General features: G+C 37.6%; 3 protein-coding genes across 3 annotated transcripts in view; 1 reads left to right on the forward strand and 2 right to left on the reverse strand.

The window, feature by feature from the left end:
* LOC142351580 (uncharacterized) overlaps nucleotides 1-20,015 on the forward strand; it is a 462,469-nt gene that overhangs the window by 59,005 nt on the left and 383,449 nt on the right. The window lies entirely within an intron of this gene.
* LOC142351857 (aurora kinase C-like) overlaps nucleotides 1-20,015 on the reverse strand; it is a 74,834-nt gene that overhangs the window by 45,839 nt on the left and 8,980 nt on the right. The window lies entirely within an intron of this gene.
* The window catches only part of LOC142351856 (uncharacterized), a 218,000-nt gene that overhangs the window by 21,168 nt on the left and 176,817 nt on the right, over nucleotides 1-20,015 (reverse strand). Inside the window, exons 11-13 of the mRNA XM_075404088.1 lie at nucleotides 13,341-13,583; nucleotides 9,464-9,706; nucleotides 1,271-1,732 (exon numbers count right to left, since the gene is read on the reverse strand). Coding sequence (XP_075260203.1) covers nucleotides 1,271-1,732; nucleotides 9,464-9,706; nucleotides 13,341-13,583 — 948 coding nt within the window. The remainder of the gene's footprint in view (nucleotides 1-1,270; nucleotides 1,733-9,463; nucleotides 9,707-13,340; nucleotides 13,584-20,015) is intronic.

A 20,015-nucleotide genomic window follows, 5' to 3' on the forward strand; every position in this document is an offset into this window, starting at 1 on the left:
GCGGTTGGCTTCGTCAGTAGCTAGCCACGGTGGGGGGGGGGGGGGAGGGTGCACTGGGGGCTGATGGGGGCAACACTGGGTTGGGGGGGGGGTAACAGCGCCCTCTCCGAACCGCCCTTCACACCATAAGCCTCCAAAACAGTTTGAGCTGAAACAGAGCTGAAAGGCTCTAAGAGCACTTAATGCCCGCTGGGCGCTACCTGTTGATCCCGTTTTTGAGGACGAAAAGTCAAAAGCGTCAGACGAAAAATCGGTCAAGCGAAAAATCGCATAAAAAAAGACCAACAGGACTAATATAATTGCTACAAACTTCGTTTGAGAGCAATTAATAATTCTGCTACGCCGCAACCGATTTTATATTAGCAACTTCGGAGCACTAGAGATCCCTCAAAAATGATGAACGAAAGAGTGAAAAAGTCACTTGAGAAGTCAATGAATGTTCTAGAAAAGCGCAAAATTGTCAAGCGATTTGCATAGAAAAAAAGACACACACGTTTACAATAATTGCTATGAACTGCGTTCAAGAGCAATTAATAAAGAATAGACGCTTGAGTTCATTCAAAGAGAATCTGTCCCGATTGCGGCAAGTCAAAATTTCTCACACAGTTGACCTAAACACTGGCGTAAAAGAAAAAGACGCACAGTGCAACTAACAGCAGCGGAAAGTAGCTGAAAGTGAAGAAGTCAAATGAACGCATGAATATTCCAAGGAGATGGATTTTTTTAAAAATCGGGAGGTTAGGGAGGGGGTTGGCGGCGGTGTACTTGGGTGGTGGGGAGGGCGTCAAAATTGGTCACAGCCAAAAATGTTAAAAGCAAAAGTCATCCAGAAATTGGTCCACAACTTTTCAACCTGAACTTTTCACCTTGAATAATAGTGACCTTGTGCTCCTTTTATCAATGAGTTTGAGAGTCGTTTTCGGTGTGAATTGAGTTATTGTTACTTTTCTGCTTTTACGTTCAACACATGGACAAATTTAACCTCTTAAAACAATAAAGAACAGCCACATAACCGAAACATCGGCAGCTAAAAGAGCATTTATGCACGAACAAACAAAATAATGCTCACGAAATTGCCAAAGAGACTACTTTAATCTTTTGATGTTCTCAAACCCAGCTCTAAATGCACCAAAAAGCATGGCAATATAGCTGAACTTTCTTAATTTCAGCTTAAAGCTGTGAAAATTGTCTGATTTCACATAATCTTAGTTAGTCTCCATTGCCAACTCTTATCGACTAAAATGATCATCATCCAACCCCTAACACCAACCTCTGCCCGATTGATTGCTGTATTTAGGTTGAATCGGGCTTCTAGTCCCCATTGGTGCTGCTGAGAAGTGATAAGGCATTGCAGAATCCGCTCCTGCAGCATGTCGATCTCTCAAGTACGAAGCCACAATTCCCGAAGATCCCATACTGCTCCCCGCCCACAATGCTTTCTCACTATTTCTGCCCGCATCTCCTCTACTGTAATGTGAAAAGTGTTCAACTGGAGGTGGAGAAGCCGTTGAGCCCTTTTTAACGCCCCTCAATCTGTTCATATTAGCATTGATGACGTCATTCGCCCGTGGATGTCTTCCATCGTGTTCGTCGTCCGAATTGTCCTCCGAGGAACCCTCGTCGTCATCAATATCTCGCATTTGCTGTTCACAACTATCCTCTCGCTTCGCCCGGAACCCACCCCCGCCTCCAGCACCAGTTCCACCAGCTTCCAAGTTATCAGGACTGCCGTCTGCAATTACAACAATTTGTAACTATATTTGCATTAGAGCGTACTCATTACTCGCAAACAAGCATGTTAGTTGCCGCTAGTTGCTACCTTTTCACTGCACCATTGCAGTCAACCGCGTTATAATCCAAATTCGTAAAATCATATTACATATTTTTTGTACATAGCCAGCCAGCTGCTTTAGGCACATCCGGAATAGAACAGAAAAAGAAAAAAAGGAGAGATAGATATTGAGAGTAATTATTTCCCAGTGTCAAAAAGTAAATGTTGTGTGCACTTTCAATTAGATTCTAAATCTTCACTCAAATCAGATTCTAGATACTGAAAGCTATTCAGCTTAATACTAATGTCAGCTAGCAATTGCTTTAAGGAACCTTGATAACCTACAGACAGCACTGTGACTTGATGACCGGGTTTATCGGTATATCCCGTATCATTGACTTTGCTCTTTTGACATGACGGTATTCCCTACATTGCAAAACTAATTGAGTGAAAGAATTTTAAAAAAATCAGTTAAAATAGAGTTAGGCAAGTCACGATTCAAACAGGAAAACTGCGATTTATGTAAAACGAAAAACGTGCTCAAAGTTAAAAATGAATTTAAAAACATAGCAGGACAAGTCCTGAAATGCAATCAAATCATTTGAATGAAAAATAAAACACTCCGCTATCTGTCAAGCAGGTCAAAAGAGCATAAAAAACAAAGACAAACAGCGTCACAAATTACAAGAAAAACAAACATAACCGTTTAACGTCGGGCGAATTGCTCTCTAACGACCGGCGGGTGGTTGGCTCTGTCAGTAGCTAGCAACAGTTTAGTGAGGCTAGCGTTAGCTTGATTCGAATCTGCAACTTTTAGTTTTCTTGCCTTGTTAGTAAATCACTAAATAAAAAGCTGATATTTTAAATATTTGCAAAATTTAAAAGAAAAGCTTCCCGATTTCACAGTGAAATGTTCAAAACTATTTTTTGTCTCTGAAATTAAGTCAAGTAACCCGTCGGCAAGACTTGAAAAGCTTCGTTGGCCAGTAATGATGTAATGATCGTTAAACTCAGAAAAGGACAAATATTAAAAAATTTCAAAAACAATTGCAAACTTCAACAAAATCTTGCTAAAATTCAGCATATCAAAATCTTCAAAACCATTTCAATGTTTTAAAAGATTATCCAGTAACCCTATTTCAGGCTTTAAACAGTTTCACTGGCTCTTAAAGATCCATAAACTTGGAACAAAAATTTTCCAAAAATTTGAAATTAAATTTTATCAAAAAATTGCTAAAGCTCGATTCATTAAAATGTTGATAACCATTCCATTAACTCTAGAAACTAGGCGGAAGCATGTCATCAAAAATTGGAGGATCTCCCTAGGACCGTGGTACCGGAAAAAAGAAAATTCAAAAAGATTCAAAAACTTGAAAAATATCCAAATATTTATAAAATTTGCCGATATTAAAATCTTAAAAACATTCCATTACATCTAGAGTCTATGCAGTAACCCATAATCAGACCAACCCCAGAGGCGGTTATGTGCCTAAAAATCCATGGCCAAAAAACATCTTCTAAGAACTCAATGTCAAACCGTAACGGAGATTTTCTGTTAGGCTGAAAAACGTGAACAATGATAATAGATGTCAAAAATTAAATATAAAATTGCAATTGTTTAAAAAAATGATGAAATTCGTGTTTTCATATTAAAATTGGTCATATTAAAAAAGTGAAAGCTGTTCCATGGCAAATGAGTTTTTTTTTCAGTAACTAATTATCAAGCCCTTAAGGACGTTTTCAGGGCCCTGCGTCCGTAAAGACGTGAATAATGAAAAATAAAGGAAATTGAAAAAAATGCACATTTTGTAAAAAAAAGCAGAAATTCGTGATGTTAAAAATGTTGAAACCAGTCCACTACTACTAGAAACTATGCAGTAACCTATTACAAAACCCTGGAGGAGGTTCCTTGACGCCTAGGGCTGAAACAACAAAAAATGATAAAACATAGCTGACAGATTCCCAGAAAATAGCCGCAATAGCTTCCTAGATCTGCAGTCTCAAAACAACAGTAAAAAAGACAGATCAAAAAAATGGTATTTTCATTGAAGGCTGATATGTCCTATTTTGATTAAACATCTGTATAAGTTTTGGCTGCTTCTATTAGCTGCTCTCTAATAACCTTCATTTAGAGTGACACACGCCCATTTGACCTTATCTCTTTGAAATAAAGTAAATAAAAGTCAATTTCAAAGTAAGGAAGTCATTTTTGTGAGTGAGGTAAGTCACGTGTGACCAAAAATTTAATCACGCAAATGAACAAAAAAAACTCGCTCCACTAAGAGCAAAAAATGACGTCACGCACCCACTTCAGATGAAATTGCATGAACGAATTAACAAAAAGCAGATTTGAAGTGGTTGTGACGTCATATGGTCGTAACAAAAATCGCGACGACGAAAAAAAACCAAAAGGCTAATAACAGCCCCAGCTATCGCTGCGCGGCTATTAAAAAGCTTGAAAAAAATTGTGAAAGTTAGTACAAAATTGCAAGTTTTTAGCGATCGGTTGATCGAACGTAGCCAAGGGGGGGAGGGGGCACCGGGGTACTGATGGTGAAAGAGAGGGGGTGGGCAACAGCACGGTGGGGGGGCTGGGGCAATAGATGGGGGGGTCAATAGTGGGAGTGTCTTGAACCTATAAGAACCACCCTTCACACCCTAAGTTTAAGTCTCCAAAACAGTTTGAGCTGAAACAGAGCTGAAAGACTCTCAGAGCACTTAATGACCGCTGGGCGCTACCTGTTTCTCCCTTTTTTAAGGACGAAAAGTCAAAAGCGTCAGACGAAAAATCGGTCAAGCGAAAAATCGCATTAAAAAAAGACCGACAAGACTAATATAATTGCTACAAACATCAAAATCTAGAAACTTCTACAATAAGCATTTTGAATACCATTGTTTTCAATAGAAAAGGACAGAAGAGAAAGTAAAAACTTGAAACTGAAGACTAAATTTGTTTGATATATAGAACATAGCCGGCAGATTGCCGGAAAATAGCCGCGATAGACGCTTGTGGCGTTACATGAAATGAAACAACTATAGAAATAAAATAGACAGATCGACCACCAGTCCTTTAATAGACCACTAGACTTTTTCGGTTAGCTGCGGACTGTCATTTTTATGAGACACATAAGCTCTATAAGGAAAAAGCCCTAATAGGGCTTTTCAAAATTAGGATCTTTTCCGTTTGTGCCCCCTCAGCTTAGTGGGCGCATATTATTTGCACCCCCCGATGCAGGTGCAATATTTGGGGGGGGGGGGGCACAAACGGAAAAGATCCCAAAATTAATATTCGAAATCAAAAACTCAAGACTCTAATATTCAAGAATTAGGGCATATGTTTGGCACTACTTAGATGCACACTATTGACCTTTAATAAGTAAATGTTCATAAAATTTAAAGTTTCATAAGTGAGCACAGAAGTCATTTTTTTGAGTGAGGTAAGTCATTGGAAAAGTCAATTCCAAGAGTCACGGTAAGACAAAACAAAAATCTGTTAGATGAAGTATAAAAAATTTTAGGAGCGCTATAATAGCCGCCTAGAAATGAGGACGCGGTTATTAACAAGCTATACAGGCAGAAGCAGGTAAAAACAAACACGAAACAAATAGCCGGATCTTCTGATGTCAATGCCTTCACAAAAAAGTTTTAATGCTTTTATTTGCCAATGAAAGCAGCGCCAAAATATAAAATAATTGTAGGCTTGAGTTCAGGAAAATTGAACGCCCAAAAAATTTCTGAAACTATTGAAAACTATTGTATATTTCTTAAACTATTGAAAATTATTGTATATTTGTCTAAATTATTCATATTTCTGCCATCAAAATCAATTCTCCCTCTCTAAAATACACAAACAAGGCAAAAATTGCTAAAATCTTGATATATATACATCCTCAAAATAGATTCGATGTCGCTAAAAATTAACCACTAGCTCATCTTCAAGTCCTAAAAATTATTCATGGGTCTTATTCATTGGTCACCCCAAACCGAAAATTTTAAAAAATGTCAAACCTTTAACAAAATTTGAAACTTTAAAAAAAACGTCGCTAAAACTGCTGATACCAGTGCCTTTAGTTTACGCTAACAACAGTCATCAACAAATTTTGAGCCCTACAAAAGCTCCCTCTCCCCCCAATACAAGAAGTTCAACAGAACAACAATTGAACAAAATTTCGGCAAATTTTAAAGTCAATAAAATTTCCTTCAAATAATATCTTCAAAACAATTTCGTTGTCGCTCAAAAAATAACCAAAACTCGAAAAAGAGCGAACTTCAATGAAAAATTGGTTTCATTCATGGTAGTAATATCTTCTAAATGATCTCGCTGTCATTGAAAAATACGCAGTTACCCATCATCAAGCTCTAAAAGATTCTTTGGCGCCTAAAGATTGAAAAAATTGAAAAAGAACAAATTCACAAAACTCAAAACAGCAAATTTTAAAACTGACGATACTAATATCTTCAGAACCATTTTCCTGTCACTTAAAATATCCAGTAACCTACCTGAAAGCCTTAAAAAAGAGCAAAAATCTCACCAATTTTGTAATATATGGTATTCAGAGCTTGTATTTGAATACCATATTTCTCAAAAAACAGGTATGAAAAATCATAGCTCTCAAATATAGCTCTCAAAACACAATGAGCTTTAGCAAATTAGGACCCGGTCTGAAATAAGGACAAAAAGCAAAAGTGCACAATTTTGTCCAAAACTTCAAAACAGTGACCGTTCCACAAATAAATTAGATGTTAATAGCAACTTCAGTACTTTAAGCACCTTAAAGCCTACAAAAATCTGTTTATGCCGCTTCGAAGGATAAAACATGTCAAAAATATGAAAACATCTTCAGAAAACGCAACGCACCAATAAAATCCAAATCTTTAGATTGTAAAAAAAAAAATTAGCAGGACACATCCTGACACAGTTCAAAGAACTTTAGTGAATAAACAAAGTCTAAGACCCAGAATGGCAATAAAAGGATATCACAAAAATAGCAAAAATCATAATTTAATTGCCCCATATGAACAAAAAAAACACAATAGAGAAAGCCAAACTTTGTTTAAACATCGATTTGTCACTATTTAAAATTGGAGTGAAACGAATCACACCGCAAAACCGCTGGCTTCATCGCTCCACTTACTGTTTCGGCGTGACCAAAATCACTTGTCCAATTTGACTTCAAAAATCTGCGACTAGATCTTAAAAAAGACAGCCCCCGCTACAATTCAACTTCTTTGAAATTTAAAAAAGGAGAGCGCCCAAAATAATAGCCGTTGAGAGGCTGACGGCGGCTATTAATAAAGGTAAATGAAACATAGCATAAACTACTATCGTCGGGCGAATTGCTAGCAGGTGGCTACGGTCTAGTGAGGCTAACTTATTAAAGGGGTGCGAGGTGATTGCGTGGGGAAGGCGGACCAGTTTTGAGGAAGAAAGAGTCCAACCAAAAATTCGCACCAAAGACCACAAGACTTATATATTTGAAAAATAAACGACTAACGTCCCGCGATTTGCCCTAGCCCCACTAGCGAGCGGTTGGCTCTCTCAGTTTCCATTTCAGGGAGGCTAGCTTTAGCTTAAATGAAGGGCTCGGGTGGTGGGCGACTGCATATGGTGGGGGGGACTGCGGGCGGGGGGTTAAGTGGGGGTAAAACCTCTTAGAACCGCTCTTCACACCATGAACTTGTCTCCAAAAGAGTTTTTATGAATCGCATATTTAGAGTCTAGTAAGCCGAATGAACATAATGCCCTCCGGGCGCTACTTGTTTATCCCGTTTTTGTGGACGAAACGTCAAAAAAGTCAGACGAAAATTCGGTCAAGCAAAAAATCGTATTAAAAAAGACCACAGGACTAATATAATTGCAACAAACTTTGTTTCAGAGCAATTAATCATGAGGTAAACTTCACAGGTGAAAAAAAAAACAACATAGCTGGCAGATTGCCTGAAAATAGCCGCAATAACTTCGTAGATCTGCATTCTCAAAAAACATTAAAAAAGACAGACCAAAAAATTTCATCTTTTCATTGAAGGCTGATATGTTATATTTTGATTAAAAATCTGTATAAATTTTTGCTGCTTCTATTAGCTATTCTCTGATAACCTTCATTTAGAGTGACACATACCCATTTGACCTTATCTATTTGAATTAAAGTAAAGAGTCAATTTCAGAGTTAGGAAGTCATTTTTGCGAGGGAGGTAAGTCAGGTGTGACCAAATATTTAATCACGCAAATGAACAAAAACCTCGCACCACTAAGAGCAGAAAATGACGTCACGCACGCACTTCAGTTGAAAGTGCGTGAACGAATGAAGAAAAAGCAGATTTGAAGTGATTGTGACGTCATATGGTTGTAAAATATTCGCGACGACGAAATAAAAAAGAAATAACCGACTAAACGTTGGAAGAATTGCTCTCGAACGATTAGTGGGAGCTCTGATTAATTGCAGCCTGCTTCAGTCGGGGGAAAAGGAAGGGGGAGCCTAAATGGGACTGAGAAGTTCAATAGTGGGCTTCAAAGAACCGCATCAGAGGTTAATATATACCACTATTAAGATTTGAAGTGAAAAATGCCACCAGTTTTGGTGCACTTTTCATTTGAATTTGAGTATTAAATTGCCGCCAATTGAGTTCAGCTGCTTGAAATTGTGATCGAGACAGAATTTTAGATCACGCGAACCGCAAAAAGTCCAGGGCGTAAAAGTCAATCGGAAAGTCAAAATTGTCAAGCAAACATTTTGCATGAAAATGCCACACACGTTTACAATAATTGCTATGAACTTTGTTCAAGAGCAATTAAAAACCATGAGGAGGCCAATAATAGCCCCAGCTATCGCTGTGCGGCTATTAATAACCGACTAAACGTCGGAAGAATTGCTCTCGAACGACTAGTGGGAGCTCTAATCAGTTACAGCCTGCTCCAGTCGTGGGAGTCTAAGTGGGAGTCAATAGTGCGCTTCAAATAACCACATTAGAGGTTAACATATACCACTATTAAGATTTAAAGTGAAAAATGCCACCAGTTTCGGCGCACTTTTCATTTGACTTTTTTATTTGAGATAGAATTTCAGATCACGCGAAACACAAAAAAACAAGGGCGTAAAATCACTCGAAAAGTCAAAACTGTAAAGCGAAATTTTTGCATAAAAAAGACACACACGTTTACAATAATTACTATGAACTTCGTTCAAGAGCAATTAATCATAAACCAAATGTCAGAAAAATGACAGGCGGCGCAATTTAATTCAGCGGCTGTAGCCTCGATAAACTTTACTTTATGAGTGCAAAACCATCAGCCGACGGTAGGATTCGAAGCCCGACCTCCTTGAGTCCTCGACGGAGATATTAACCACTGCGCTATCAGGGCCTTGAAATTGGTTTTGTTTGAACAAAAAAGTTTATTTGGGAGCGAGAGCAATTGAAACCACTCAAAAAGTAAGTGTAAAAGTCACTTGAGAAATCAAAAATTATTCCAGAAGAAAAGTGCAAAACGGTCAAGCGAAAAATTCGTATAAAAAGACAAACAAATTTACAATAATTGTTCTCATTCGAGAGCAATTACTAAATTTGCAAATATTATTTACTAATATTTAAAATCGAAACTTAAAGGCTTCGTGAGCAATCACATGTTAAAATATAAGCCTCTTGTATTTCTGTCCAGAAAAATAAATTGATGTAAAAATGTCGTTCAAAGCAAACCTGCAAATTGGTATGAGTCCCCCTCTTCAATAGCCTGCAACAGGTTAGGCTGTGAGGCACTCAGTGCTCTGCTCATTCTGGGCGGGAACCCAACGGAAGACTGGCTCGGCACACTTGTACCACTGCCGGCTCCATTCTGCATCAAAGGAGATCTGTTAGGATGTCGTACAGCATTTCGAGGGTCTTTGTCAACATTCAAGTTGGTTTGGTTACTGTTGCCGTATCCTTCGTTGTTATCCCCGCCTGTAGAAAGCAACTACGTTAGTTATTTAGCTTCTGCAATGAAAAATGCAACTGTTTTCTTTTCTCCCCCGTGAAAACAAAAAGCATGGCTTTCGTTGAAAGCAAAGGACTGATCAACTATTTCAGCTTTTCTGATCAACATTTTTAAATCTTGTTTTTAACGGATTATTTTCGAAAACTTTGTTTTTGCTTACTAGGAACGGCAAGTGATGTTGGCGCTGCTTATTATTTGCTTCCTATGCTATTTGGTTAATTTTATGAACAATCTTAGGTTTTAACAAAAAGACAAACAGCACAATTGATCTTCGTTCTCACAAATGAGAGAAAAAACTAATTATTTTGTACTGATAATGTTCCTATTGCCTAAGAAGACTACCACTTTTAAACAAACGGAGGGGAGCCAAAGCAAAGGTCAATTTGCTGGATGATTTGACCTCAAAATGATTGCCATTTTTTGATCGAGTTTTTTTTGTTATAGTACGTTTTGAGTACGGACTGTTGACCACGGACTGGTCGTTCAAGTTCTCGTTTTCAATCAATCAGTATGCAGTCAAGAATTTTCCACTCAAGTGACCAATTTCAACATAACCGACCGTGGGTGGGGGGTGGTCAACCTCTCAGAACCGCCCTTCACACCATAAGTCTATGTCCCCAAAACAGTTTCTGTGAATCGCATACTTGTAGACTAGTGAGCTGAAAGGCTCTAAGAGCATTTAATATCCTCCGAGCTCTACCTCTTATCCCGTTTTTGAGGACGAAAAGTCAAAAGCGTCAGACGAAAAATCGGTCAAGCGAAAAATTGCATAAAAAAGACAGACCCACAGAACTAATATAATTGCTACTAACATCGTTTGAGAGCAATTAATGAGGTCTACCCACATTCAACTCGGCAAGACTCAAAAACAACGCGACTCCATTTTATTTTTTTTGTTGGAAAAGAAGGAAAACAAATTTCAAATTCATCCTGCAACTTTCTAATGGATAATTACATCTTAATTACTACTCAGCATATCTATTTTCTCTTAATCAATCAAATTTTGAAATTTCACCTCAAAGAAGACTTTTCAGAGTCTCACGGCCGTCATAGCTTTCAATCATTTGTCTTTTTTTCCAATCTTTATTACAAAATGCATCAAATTACGTAGATTGAAAACATGACACACATTCACGTTCATTCTGCTGCCGCTTCCCCCTGATGACATTTATGGCCCCCAGCGCCGTTTACAAATTATGTTATTTCCAGCGCGTAATTTCATTTGAAAAAAGCAACTGGTATTTCTGTTATCGGAATCATGATCATAATGGTCAGTAGAATTAATACGCAAAACGTTGTCTTGCTCCGGGGAACACAGAATATGTTTATGCATATTGGTATTGCGGGGTATCTCATGTAACATTCATATTCAACAGCAGCAACCCAATAGCTTTTTAACTCGATCCACAGGTAGCAGATAGCCGCCCAGAACCAAAGGGCAAATAAGTCTTTTAATTTCCTGAATGAGAGAGGACTTCAGACTAAAAAGACGAATGGACAACAAAAATAGAAACGACTAGCATAACCAGAAAACTGCCTATAGTTAAGAGTTAAGAGCCTATAGTTAAGTATAGTTAAGAGCCAAAGAATATAGATAGAAAACAAACATGGCAAGACAAGTCCTGAAATACAATCCAATGAATTGAATGAAAAAATAGAACTACTGCATCTGACCAGCAGATCAAATGAACAATGCCAGCCAAAAAGGCAAACAGTCCCAAAATTAGAGAAACTAACATATTCGAACATACTAAACAAAAATGTAATCATTGCTAGAACTCTTGAAACTTTTACCCTGAGGGTCAAATTTTATCCACATAAATATACCCATCAACCCATGCACAAGCCTTGAAAGGGGTTTATTAGCCACAAAAAGTGGAAAAACGCCAGAAAAAAGCCAAACTTTACTTTTTTAAAAAATCAAAACTGTACTTTTTAAACTTTCTAAACTTTGCAAAAGTAAAATGTTCAAAATCAATTTTGCCTCTCAGATCTCTCCAGTAACCCATTTTCAAGACAAAAAAGTTTAATCGGCCCTTGAAGATCGAGAAGCTGAGAAAATTTTCAAAAAATTAAAAACAATTTCAAATTTTATTGAAATACTGCTCAAATTCGTGATATAAAAATCTTCAGAACCTTTCCTAACTCCTAAAAAAATTAAAAAACCAAATTTTAAGCCTAAAAAAAATTACACGCCCATAAAGACTGATAAAATTGGAACGTGATAATAAATTAAGAGAATGAAAAAATTTCAAACTTTATCTCCAAAATTCGCAAAAAAAAAGAAATAACCGACTAAACGTTGGAAGAATTGCTCTCGAACGATTAGTGGGAGCTCTGATTAATTGCAGCCTGCTTCAGTCGGGGGAAAAGGAAGGGGGAGCCTAAATGGGACTGAGAAGTTCAATAGTGGGCTTCAAAGAACCGCATCAGAGGTTAATATATACCACTATTAAGATTTGAAGTGAAAAATGCCACCAGTTTTGGTGCACTTTTCATTTGAATTTGAGTATTAAATTGCCGCCAATTGAGTTCAGCTGCTTGAAATTGTGATCGAGACAGAATTTTAGATCACGCGAACCGCAAAAAGTCCAGGGCGTAAAAGTCAATCGGAAAGTCAAAATTGTCAAGCAAACATTTTGCATGAAAATGCCACACACGTTTACAATAATTGCTATGAACTTTGTTCAAGAGCAATTAAAAACCATGAGGAGGCCAATAATAGCCCCAGCTATCGCTGTGCGGCTATTAATAACCGACTAAACGTCGGAAGAATTGCTCTCGAACGACTAGTGGGAGCTCTAATCAGTTACAGCCTGCTCCAGTCGTGGGAGTCTAAGTGGGAGTCAATAGTGCGCTTCAAATAACCACATTAGAGGTTAACATATACCACTATTAAGATTTAAAGTGAAAAATGCCACCAGTTTCGGCGCACTTTTCATTTGACTTTTTTATTTGAGATAGAATTTCAGATCACGCGAAACACAAAAAAACAAGGGCGTAAAATCACTCGAAAAGTCAAAACTGTAAAGCGAAATTTTTGCATAAAAAAGACACACACGTTTACAATAATTACTATGAACTTCGTTCAAAAGCAATTAATCATAAACCAAATGTCAGAAAAATGACAGGCGGCGCAATTTAATTCAGCGGCTGTAGCCTCGATAAACTTTACTTTATGAGTGCAAAACCATCAGCCGACGGTAGGATTCGAAGCCCGACCTCCTTGAGTCCTCGACGGAGATATTAACCACTGCGCTATCAGGGCCTTGAAATTGGTTTTGTTTGAACAAAAAAGTTTATTTGGGAGCGAGAGCAATTGAAACCACTCAAAAAGTAAGTGTAAAAGTCACTTGAGAAATCAAAAATTATTCCAGAAGAAAAGTGCAAAACGGTCAAGCGAAAAATTCGTATAAAAAGACAAACAAATTTACAATAATTGTTCTCATTCGAGAGCAATTACTAAATTTGCAAATATTATTTACTAATATTTAAAATCGAAACTTAAAGGCTTCGTGAGCAATCACATGTTAAAATATAAGCCTCTTGTATTTCTGTCCAGAAAAATAAATTGATGTAAAAATGTCGTTCAAAGCAAACCTGCAAATTGGTATGAGTCCCCCTCTTCAATAGCCTGCAACAGGTTAGGCTGTGAGGCACTCAGTGCTCTGCTCATTCTGGGCGGGAACCCAACGGAAGACTGGCTCGGCACACTTGTACCACTGCCGGCTCCATTCTGCATCAAAGGAGATCTGTTAGGATGTCGTACAGCATTTCGAGGGTCTTTGTCAACATTCAAGTTGGTTTGGTTACTGTTGCCGTATCCTTCGTTGTTATCCCCGCCTGTAGAAAGCAACTACGTTAGTTATTTAGCTTCTGCAATGAAAAATGCAACTGTTTTCTTTTCTCCCCCGTGAAAACAAAAAGCATGGCTTTCGTTGAAAGCAAAGGACTGATCAACTATTTCAGCTTTTCTGATCAACATTTTTAAATCTTGTTTTTAACGGATTATTTTCGAAAACTTTGTTTTTGCTTACTAGGAACGGCAAGTGATGTTGGCGCTGCTTATTATTTGCTTCCTATGCTATTTGGTTAATTTTATGAACAATCTTAGGTTTTAACAAAAAGACAAACAGCACAATTGATCTTCGTTCTCACAAATGAGAGAAAAAACTAATTATTTTGTACTGATAATGTTCCTATTGCCTAAGAAGACTACCACTTTTAAACAAACGGAGGGGAGCCAAAGCAAAGGTCAATTTGCTGGATGATTTGACCTCAAAATGATTGCCATTTTTTGATCGAGTTTTTTTTGTTATAGTACGTTTTGAGTACGGACTGTTGACCACGGACTGGTCGTTCAAGTTCTCGTTTTCAATCAATCAGTATGCAGTCAAGAATTTTCCACTCAAGTGACCAATTTCAACATAACCGACCGTGGGTGGGGGGTGGTCAACCTCTCAGAACCGCCCTTCACACCATAAGTCTATGTCCCCAAAACAGTTTCTGTGAATCGCATACTTGTAGACTAGTGAGCTGAAAGGCTCTAAGAGCATTTAATATCCTCCGAGCTCTACCTCTTATCCCGTTTTTGAGGACGAAAAGTCAAAAGCGTCAGACGAAAAATCGGTCAAGCGAAAAATTGCATAAAAAAGACAGACCCACAGAACTAATATAATTGCTACTAACATCGTTTGAGAGCAATTAATGAGGTCTACCCACATTCAACTCGGCAAGACTCAAAAACAACGCGACTCCATTTTATTTTTTTTGTTGGAAAAGAAGGAAAACAAATTTCAAATTCATCCTGCAACTTTCTAATGGATAATTACATCTTAATTACTACTCAGCATATCTATTTTCTCTTAATCAATCAAATTTTGAAATTTCACCTCAAAGAAGACTTTTCAGAGTCTCACGGCCGTCATAGCTTTCAATCATTTGTCTTTTTTTCCAATCTTTATTACAAAATGCATCAAATTACGTAGATTGAAAACATGACACACATTCACGTTCATTCTGCTGCCGCTTCCCCCTGATGACATTTATGGCCCCCAGCGCCGTTTACAAATTATGTTATTTCCAGCGCGTAATTTCATTTGAAAAAAGCAACTGGTATTTCTGTTATCGGAATCATGATCATAATGGTCAGTAGAATTAATACGCAAAACGTTGTCTTGCTCCGGGGAACACAGAATATGTTTATGCATATTGGTATTGCGGGGTATCTCATGTAACATTCATATTCAACAGCAGCAACCCAATAGCTTTTTAACTCGATCCACAGGTAGCAGATAGCCGCCCAGAACCAAAGGGCAAATAAGTCTTTTAATTTCCTGAATGAGAGAGGACTTCAGACTAAAAAGACGAATGGACAACAAAAATAGAAACGACTAGCATAACCAGAAAACTGCCTATAGTTAAGAGTTAAGAGCCTATAGTTAAGTATAGTTAAGAGCCAAAGAATATAGATAGAAAACAAACATGGCAAGACAAGTCCTGAAATACAATCCAATGAATTGAATGAAAAAATAGAACTACTGCATCTGACCAGCAGATCAAATGAACAATGCCAGCCAAAAAGGCAAATAGTCCCAAAATTAGAGAAACTAACATATTCGAACATACTAAACAAAAATGTAATCATTGCTAGAACTCTTGAAACTTTTACCCTGAGGGTCAAATTTTATCCACATAAATATACCCATCAACCCATGCACAAGCCTTGAAAGGGGTTTATTAGCCACAAAAAGTGGAAAAACGCCAGAAAAAAGCCAAACTTTACTTTTTTAAAAAATCAAAACTGTACTTTTTAAACTTTCTAAATTTTGCAAAAGTAAAATGTTCAAAATCAATTTTGCCTCTCAGATCTCTCCAGTAACCCATTTTCAAGACAAAAAAGTTTAATCGGCCCTTGAAGATCGAGAAGCTGAGAAAATTTTCAAAAAATTAAAAACAATTTCAAATTTTATTGAAATACTGCTCAAATTCGTGATATAAAAATCTTCAGAACCTTTCCTAACTCCTAAAAAAATTAAAAAACCAAATTTTAAGCCTAAAAAAATTTACACGCCCATAAAGACTGATAAAATTGGAACGTGATAATAAATTAAGAGAATGAAAAAATTTCAAACTTTATCTCCAAAATTCGCAAAAAAACATAAAATGTTAAAAATTTTCCCATTGCGCCTCCGAACTACGCAGTAACCCATTAAAACACTGGAGGAAGTTCCCTGGCACCTGGTGCTCGAAAAACTAAAAAAAGTTTCAAAAAGAGAAAATTTTTATTAAAAATTGCTCAAATTCGTTATAATAAAAGAGTGAAAACTATTGCATTACCACTAGAAACTATGCAGTAACCTATTTTAAAACCTTTGAGGAAGTTCCTGGGCACCTGGGTTTAGAAAAACAAAAAATGACAATTTTTTATAAATTTAAAAAAATTGCAAAATTTATCAAGAGATTGCTAAAATTCGTGATATTAATGCGTTGAAAACTATTTCACTGCCAATAGAAACTATTCAGTATTCTTTTTATCAAACCCTAGGCAAGATTTCTTGGCCCCTAAGGCTGGAAAAACTCAAAAAATGACGCACTTTTGAAAAAACAAACAAAAATGCAAAATTAGTATAATTTTGGGTGTTTATGTTTGCAGCACCAAAACATATAGCTTACAAAACATATGGCATACAATGACAGAAACGTAAAAAAAACAGTGTGATCTACATAACCTATTCATAACATTGAAGTTTTCACAAACACTTTTTCCTAAAATCACAGTATTAACTGCATTCTAGACGCGGTACATTATTAACACCGCCCTTCATTTTATAGGAGTGCGCTACTGACCCAGAATAGGTGGATAGGAACCTTAACATTGCTGTTAAAACTCAATCAGAGAATGATATAGGCAATACATAATCCAAAAATATCAGGCGCATAGGCTAAAACTCACTGTTTAAGAGTGCAAGAAATGACATCACCCACAAATAAGTAATCAGAGCGCAATGAAAACACACAAAACTATTGTTTTGAGGTTTGTGGCATGAAAAATAAAACAATAAATAAGAACGTCAGAACGACAAAAAGATCACGTCAATAGAGGTCTGCTGAGGTGGTAGGTGGGAATATCTCCCAAACTATAGTATTTTCCGAGAAGCAAGTTAGTCACCAGTGAGATGGATTCTAGTTCAAGAAAATAGTCAATTTTGCATTCTCAGCGTGGATACATAATTCTGCTTTATACCGAACAACCATCGGAAGCAATGTTTTTGCAAGGATTCCATCTTCTTCAGTTAAGAAATAGTGGGAGAACAGATACGACAGCCGTAGAGAAGAAAAGATTACACTAGACTACGATAGAGGTTGTACTTCGTTTTTGAAGGCGTATTCCAGTGAATTGTACTTTTCAAAAGAAGAGAATTTTTGCGCATTACAACAAACTCTGCCATCCCTTAACGTAAGTATTCTCAGATCTTTTTGTGATGTGACGTTTGACAAACATAGCCACTCAATGCCGGAAACTCAAGATTTCAGTTTTTGAAAGTTTGGCTACCAATCCATCCGTATTCCAATTATGTAGTCAGGCTAGATACTGAAAATTTACTGTATCAAAGAGAAGTTTGAGGTTTTCGGCAAGAAGAGCCACGGTATAGCATCTATAAAAACTGATAGCCTGTTAATTAGCAGCATAAATAGGAGGGAAGTACTTGGAGGTACTTTGCGACATGCCCATTAATAAACGCCTTCGAGCGCTACCAAAGAAGTATGATACCATTAAAATCAACCCCGAGACGAAACCAAAAGTGTGAAGACTTTAAAAGGACATGGTGAGGCTCTTTATGAAATGCTTCAGCATAGTCTGGGCAGACCGCTAACAATAGTTTCGATGAACGTTGTCGGTAAATTGTGTCTCAGCAGTCTAGAAGTTGCAAAATTGCTATGATTGGAAGCGAAACTTTGAGATGGGATTTCTGTTTTGTGGCTGAGTAGATGTATTCAAACAAAGTCCTTGCCAAAATCAGAAACTTTGTGTCAGAAGGCTGATGGGTCTAAAAATTTCACGGCAGTTTTTGGGATCATCTTTATGTAGGAGGAATGATGTGTGAAACTTTCGATTATTCAGGGAGCGATGATGTAAAAGATATCGTCACAACGACAGGATGTAAACGATGTGAAAACTGAAAGAAGCACCAGTAAAGGTGTTGGAAAAAATTCATGCATCAAGGAGGTTGCTGGCTTCAGATTACGGATTTTCAAAAAAAATATAGGGTAGAAAAGATATCTAGTACTGTATCAATACTGAGGTCAGCCGAGAAGGATACAACATAATGCTTTCGACTATTTCCGATATCGCATATTGTGTTGACCTCACGAAATAATTAATGAGGGAGAGTTTGGCTAGAAAGGCAATTAACGAATTTCAATCTTTTTAAGAACAAACTCTTTGAGTTGACATTGAGTAGAGTTATTCTGTCTAATTCTCAAAGCTTATTCGGATTCATCAAAGTTTATTCGCGTTCCGAAGAGAGATCAGGTTATTGTTGATTGGATTCCGCTTGCAGACACGCTAATGAGCGAGTCAGCATGAAGTTAGCCAATACATAGTTCCCTTATGCGTTGGGGGTGTCAACAAAGATGGTACTGACAAAACTGGCATTAAACATCTAAAACTTGAATCATAGTCAACAATGCTTCTAAAAATTCTCCTCCGCGTTTTTGGCATACTGAAATTTCCTAGGATACAGAGGTGATCCGCAGAATTCACATCAAAACAGTGGATGTAGTGTTGAGCAGGCTGTGCATGCAGTCAGATAAATGATTCAATGGAACAATCTAGGAGCTAAGCGAGGGAGGAAAGTAGACGAGCAACAGTAGAATTCGAGTCCCATTCAGACTGCTGAGCACTGCGGCACAGCTGATATAAAAGCAGTTAAGTAAAAGAACATCGATGACATCGATACTAGAAGAAGACCTTTTCAAAACAATTACACTGCCATGAGGACCATTGCAGCGGTCACGTCTTGCGATCACCAAGTAGTTTCCAAATAGAGAGGCAACTTGTCATCACAAGCTTGGTCCAACCACGTTTCATTGACGAAGTTTATAAAGATTTGATTTCTAACAAAGTAGTCACGTAGGTGTAAACAATTTGCAAATGTAGTCAAGGCATGAGTATGGATGAGTCACATCTTAGTGTTGAATTGTCAGTCATATACAGAGTAGGTAAGTACTACCGATTTATCATTGCAGAAAAGTGCAGGAGAGCCATTGTAGGAAAGTTTGAAGATTCTGATGCGAAAGAATATGCGTTCAACTCTTTTTTCCATCAGTCTGTTTCCGGCTGGGAGAAATTCTTTCTCGTTATGACGACCTGTCCAACACACCTTTGGTTTCAAAAAACTGCTGTCCCTTTGAGCATAATCACCATTCTCATAACGAGGCGCTCAGAACAGAATTCAAGCAGACTCCGATTGGACGCGGCCTTTTGGGATGGCCGTCGACTTGATGTGATCAGATTTGTGCTCACCGAGTTTTCTGGCAATTTCTACTGCAGTTGGTTCAAAAAATAGTTTTTCAAGTACGGATCAAGTTGCTGAATAGTGCAAATGTCATCAGAATGGCCGGCAGCATTGTAGAAAACGACTGTTTCAGAGACGGCATTGTCATAATTCCTTTGATTTAGGCATTTCTTGACAGCATATATCCAGATGCTAGACTCTGAAGGCGTTCGTGTAGTAACCCGTTTTTGGAGTTGCTGTACTCTGTTCCAAAGAGTCATTGCTCGTTCATTCTAATTTATGGTATCCTTCAAATGCGATTAAGTCTCACGTAAAAGACACTCGAAAGTAGTCTATTTCGATTTGTCAAGAAAAATAGTCAGCTCATTACTTAGTGTACACAGCATCTGATTCACAGTGGGGTAGTCGCTGTTATCAGCACTCAACCGAGTTTTGAACAAATATTCTAAAAAAATTTGCCGAATTGTGGAAATGATACTCAGAACTAAAATTTCTCTTTTCATTTGCATTTCCAATTCAATTTTTCAAAAGTTTTTCATTTTCAATATGATGCAGATTTGATGCATACAACGTAATGAAGTATAATCGACTAGCTTTAGCTTAATTGAGCGTGTGTGTGTGTGTGTGTGTGCGCGCGTTGTGGAGGGGGGGGGGGGTGAGATGAAAATGGGGGCCAGCGTGGGTGATTGCTGGTGGAACGATGTTAGTGGGGTTGAAGTGGTGTGGGGGAGGGAGGGTGAAGTGGGAGGGGGCG

The sequence above is a fragment of the Convolutriloba macropyga genome, chromosome 13, assembly GCF_964194025.1.
Source record: "Convolutriloba macropyga chromosome 13, txConMacr16.3, whole genome shotgun sequence".
Lineage (NCBI taxonomy): Eukaryota > Metazoa > Xenacoelomorpha > Acoela > Convolutidae > Convolutriloba > Convolutriloba macropyga.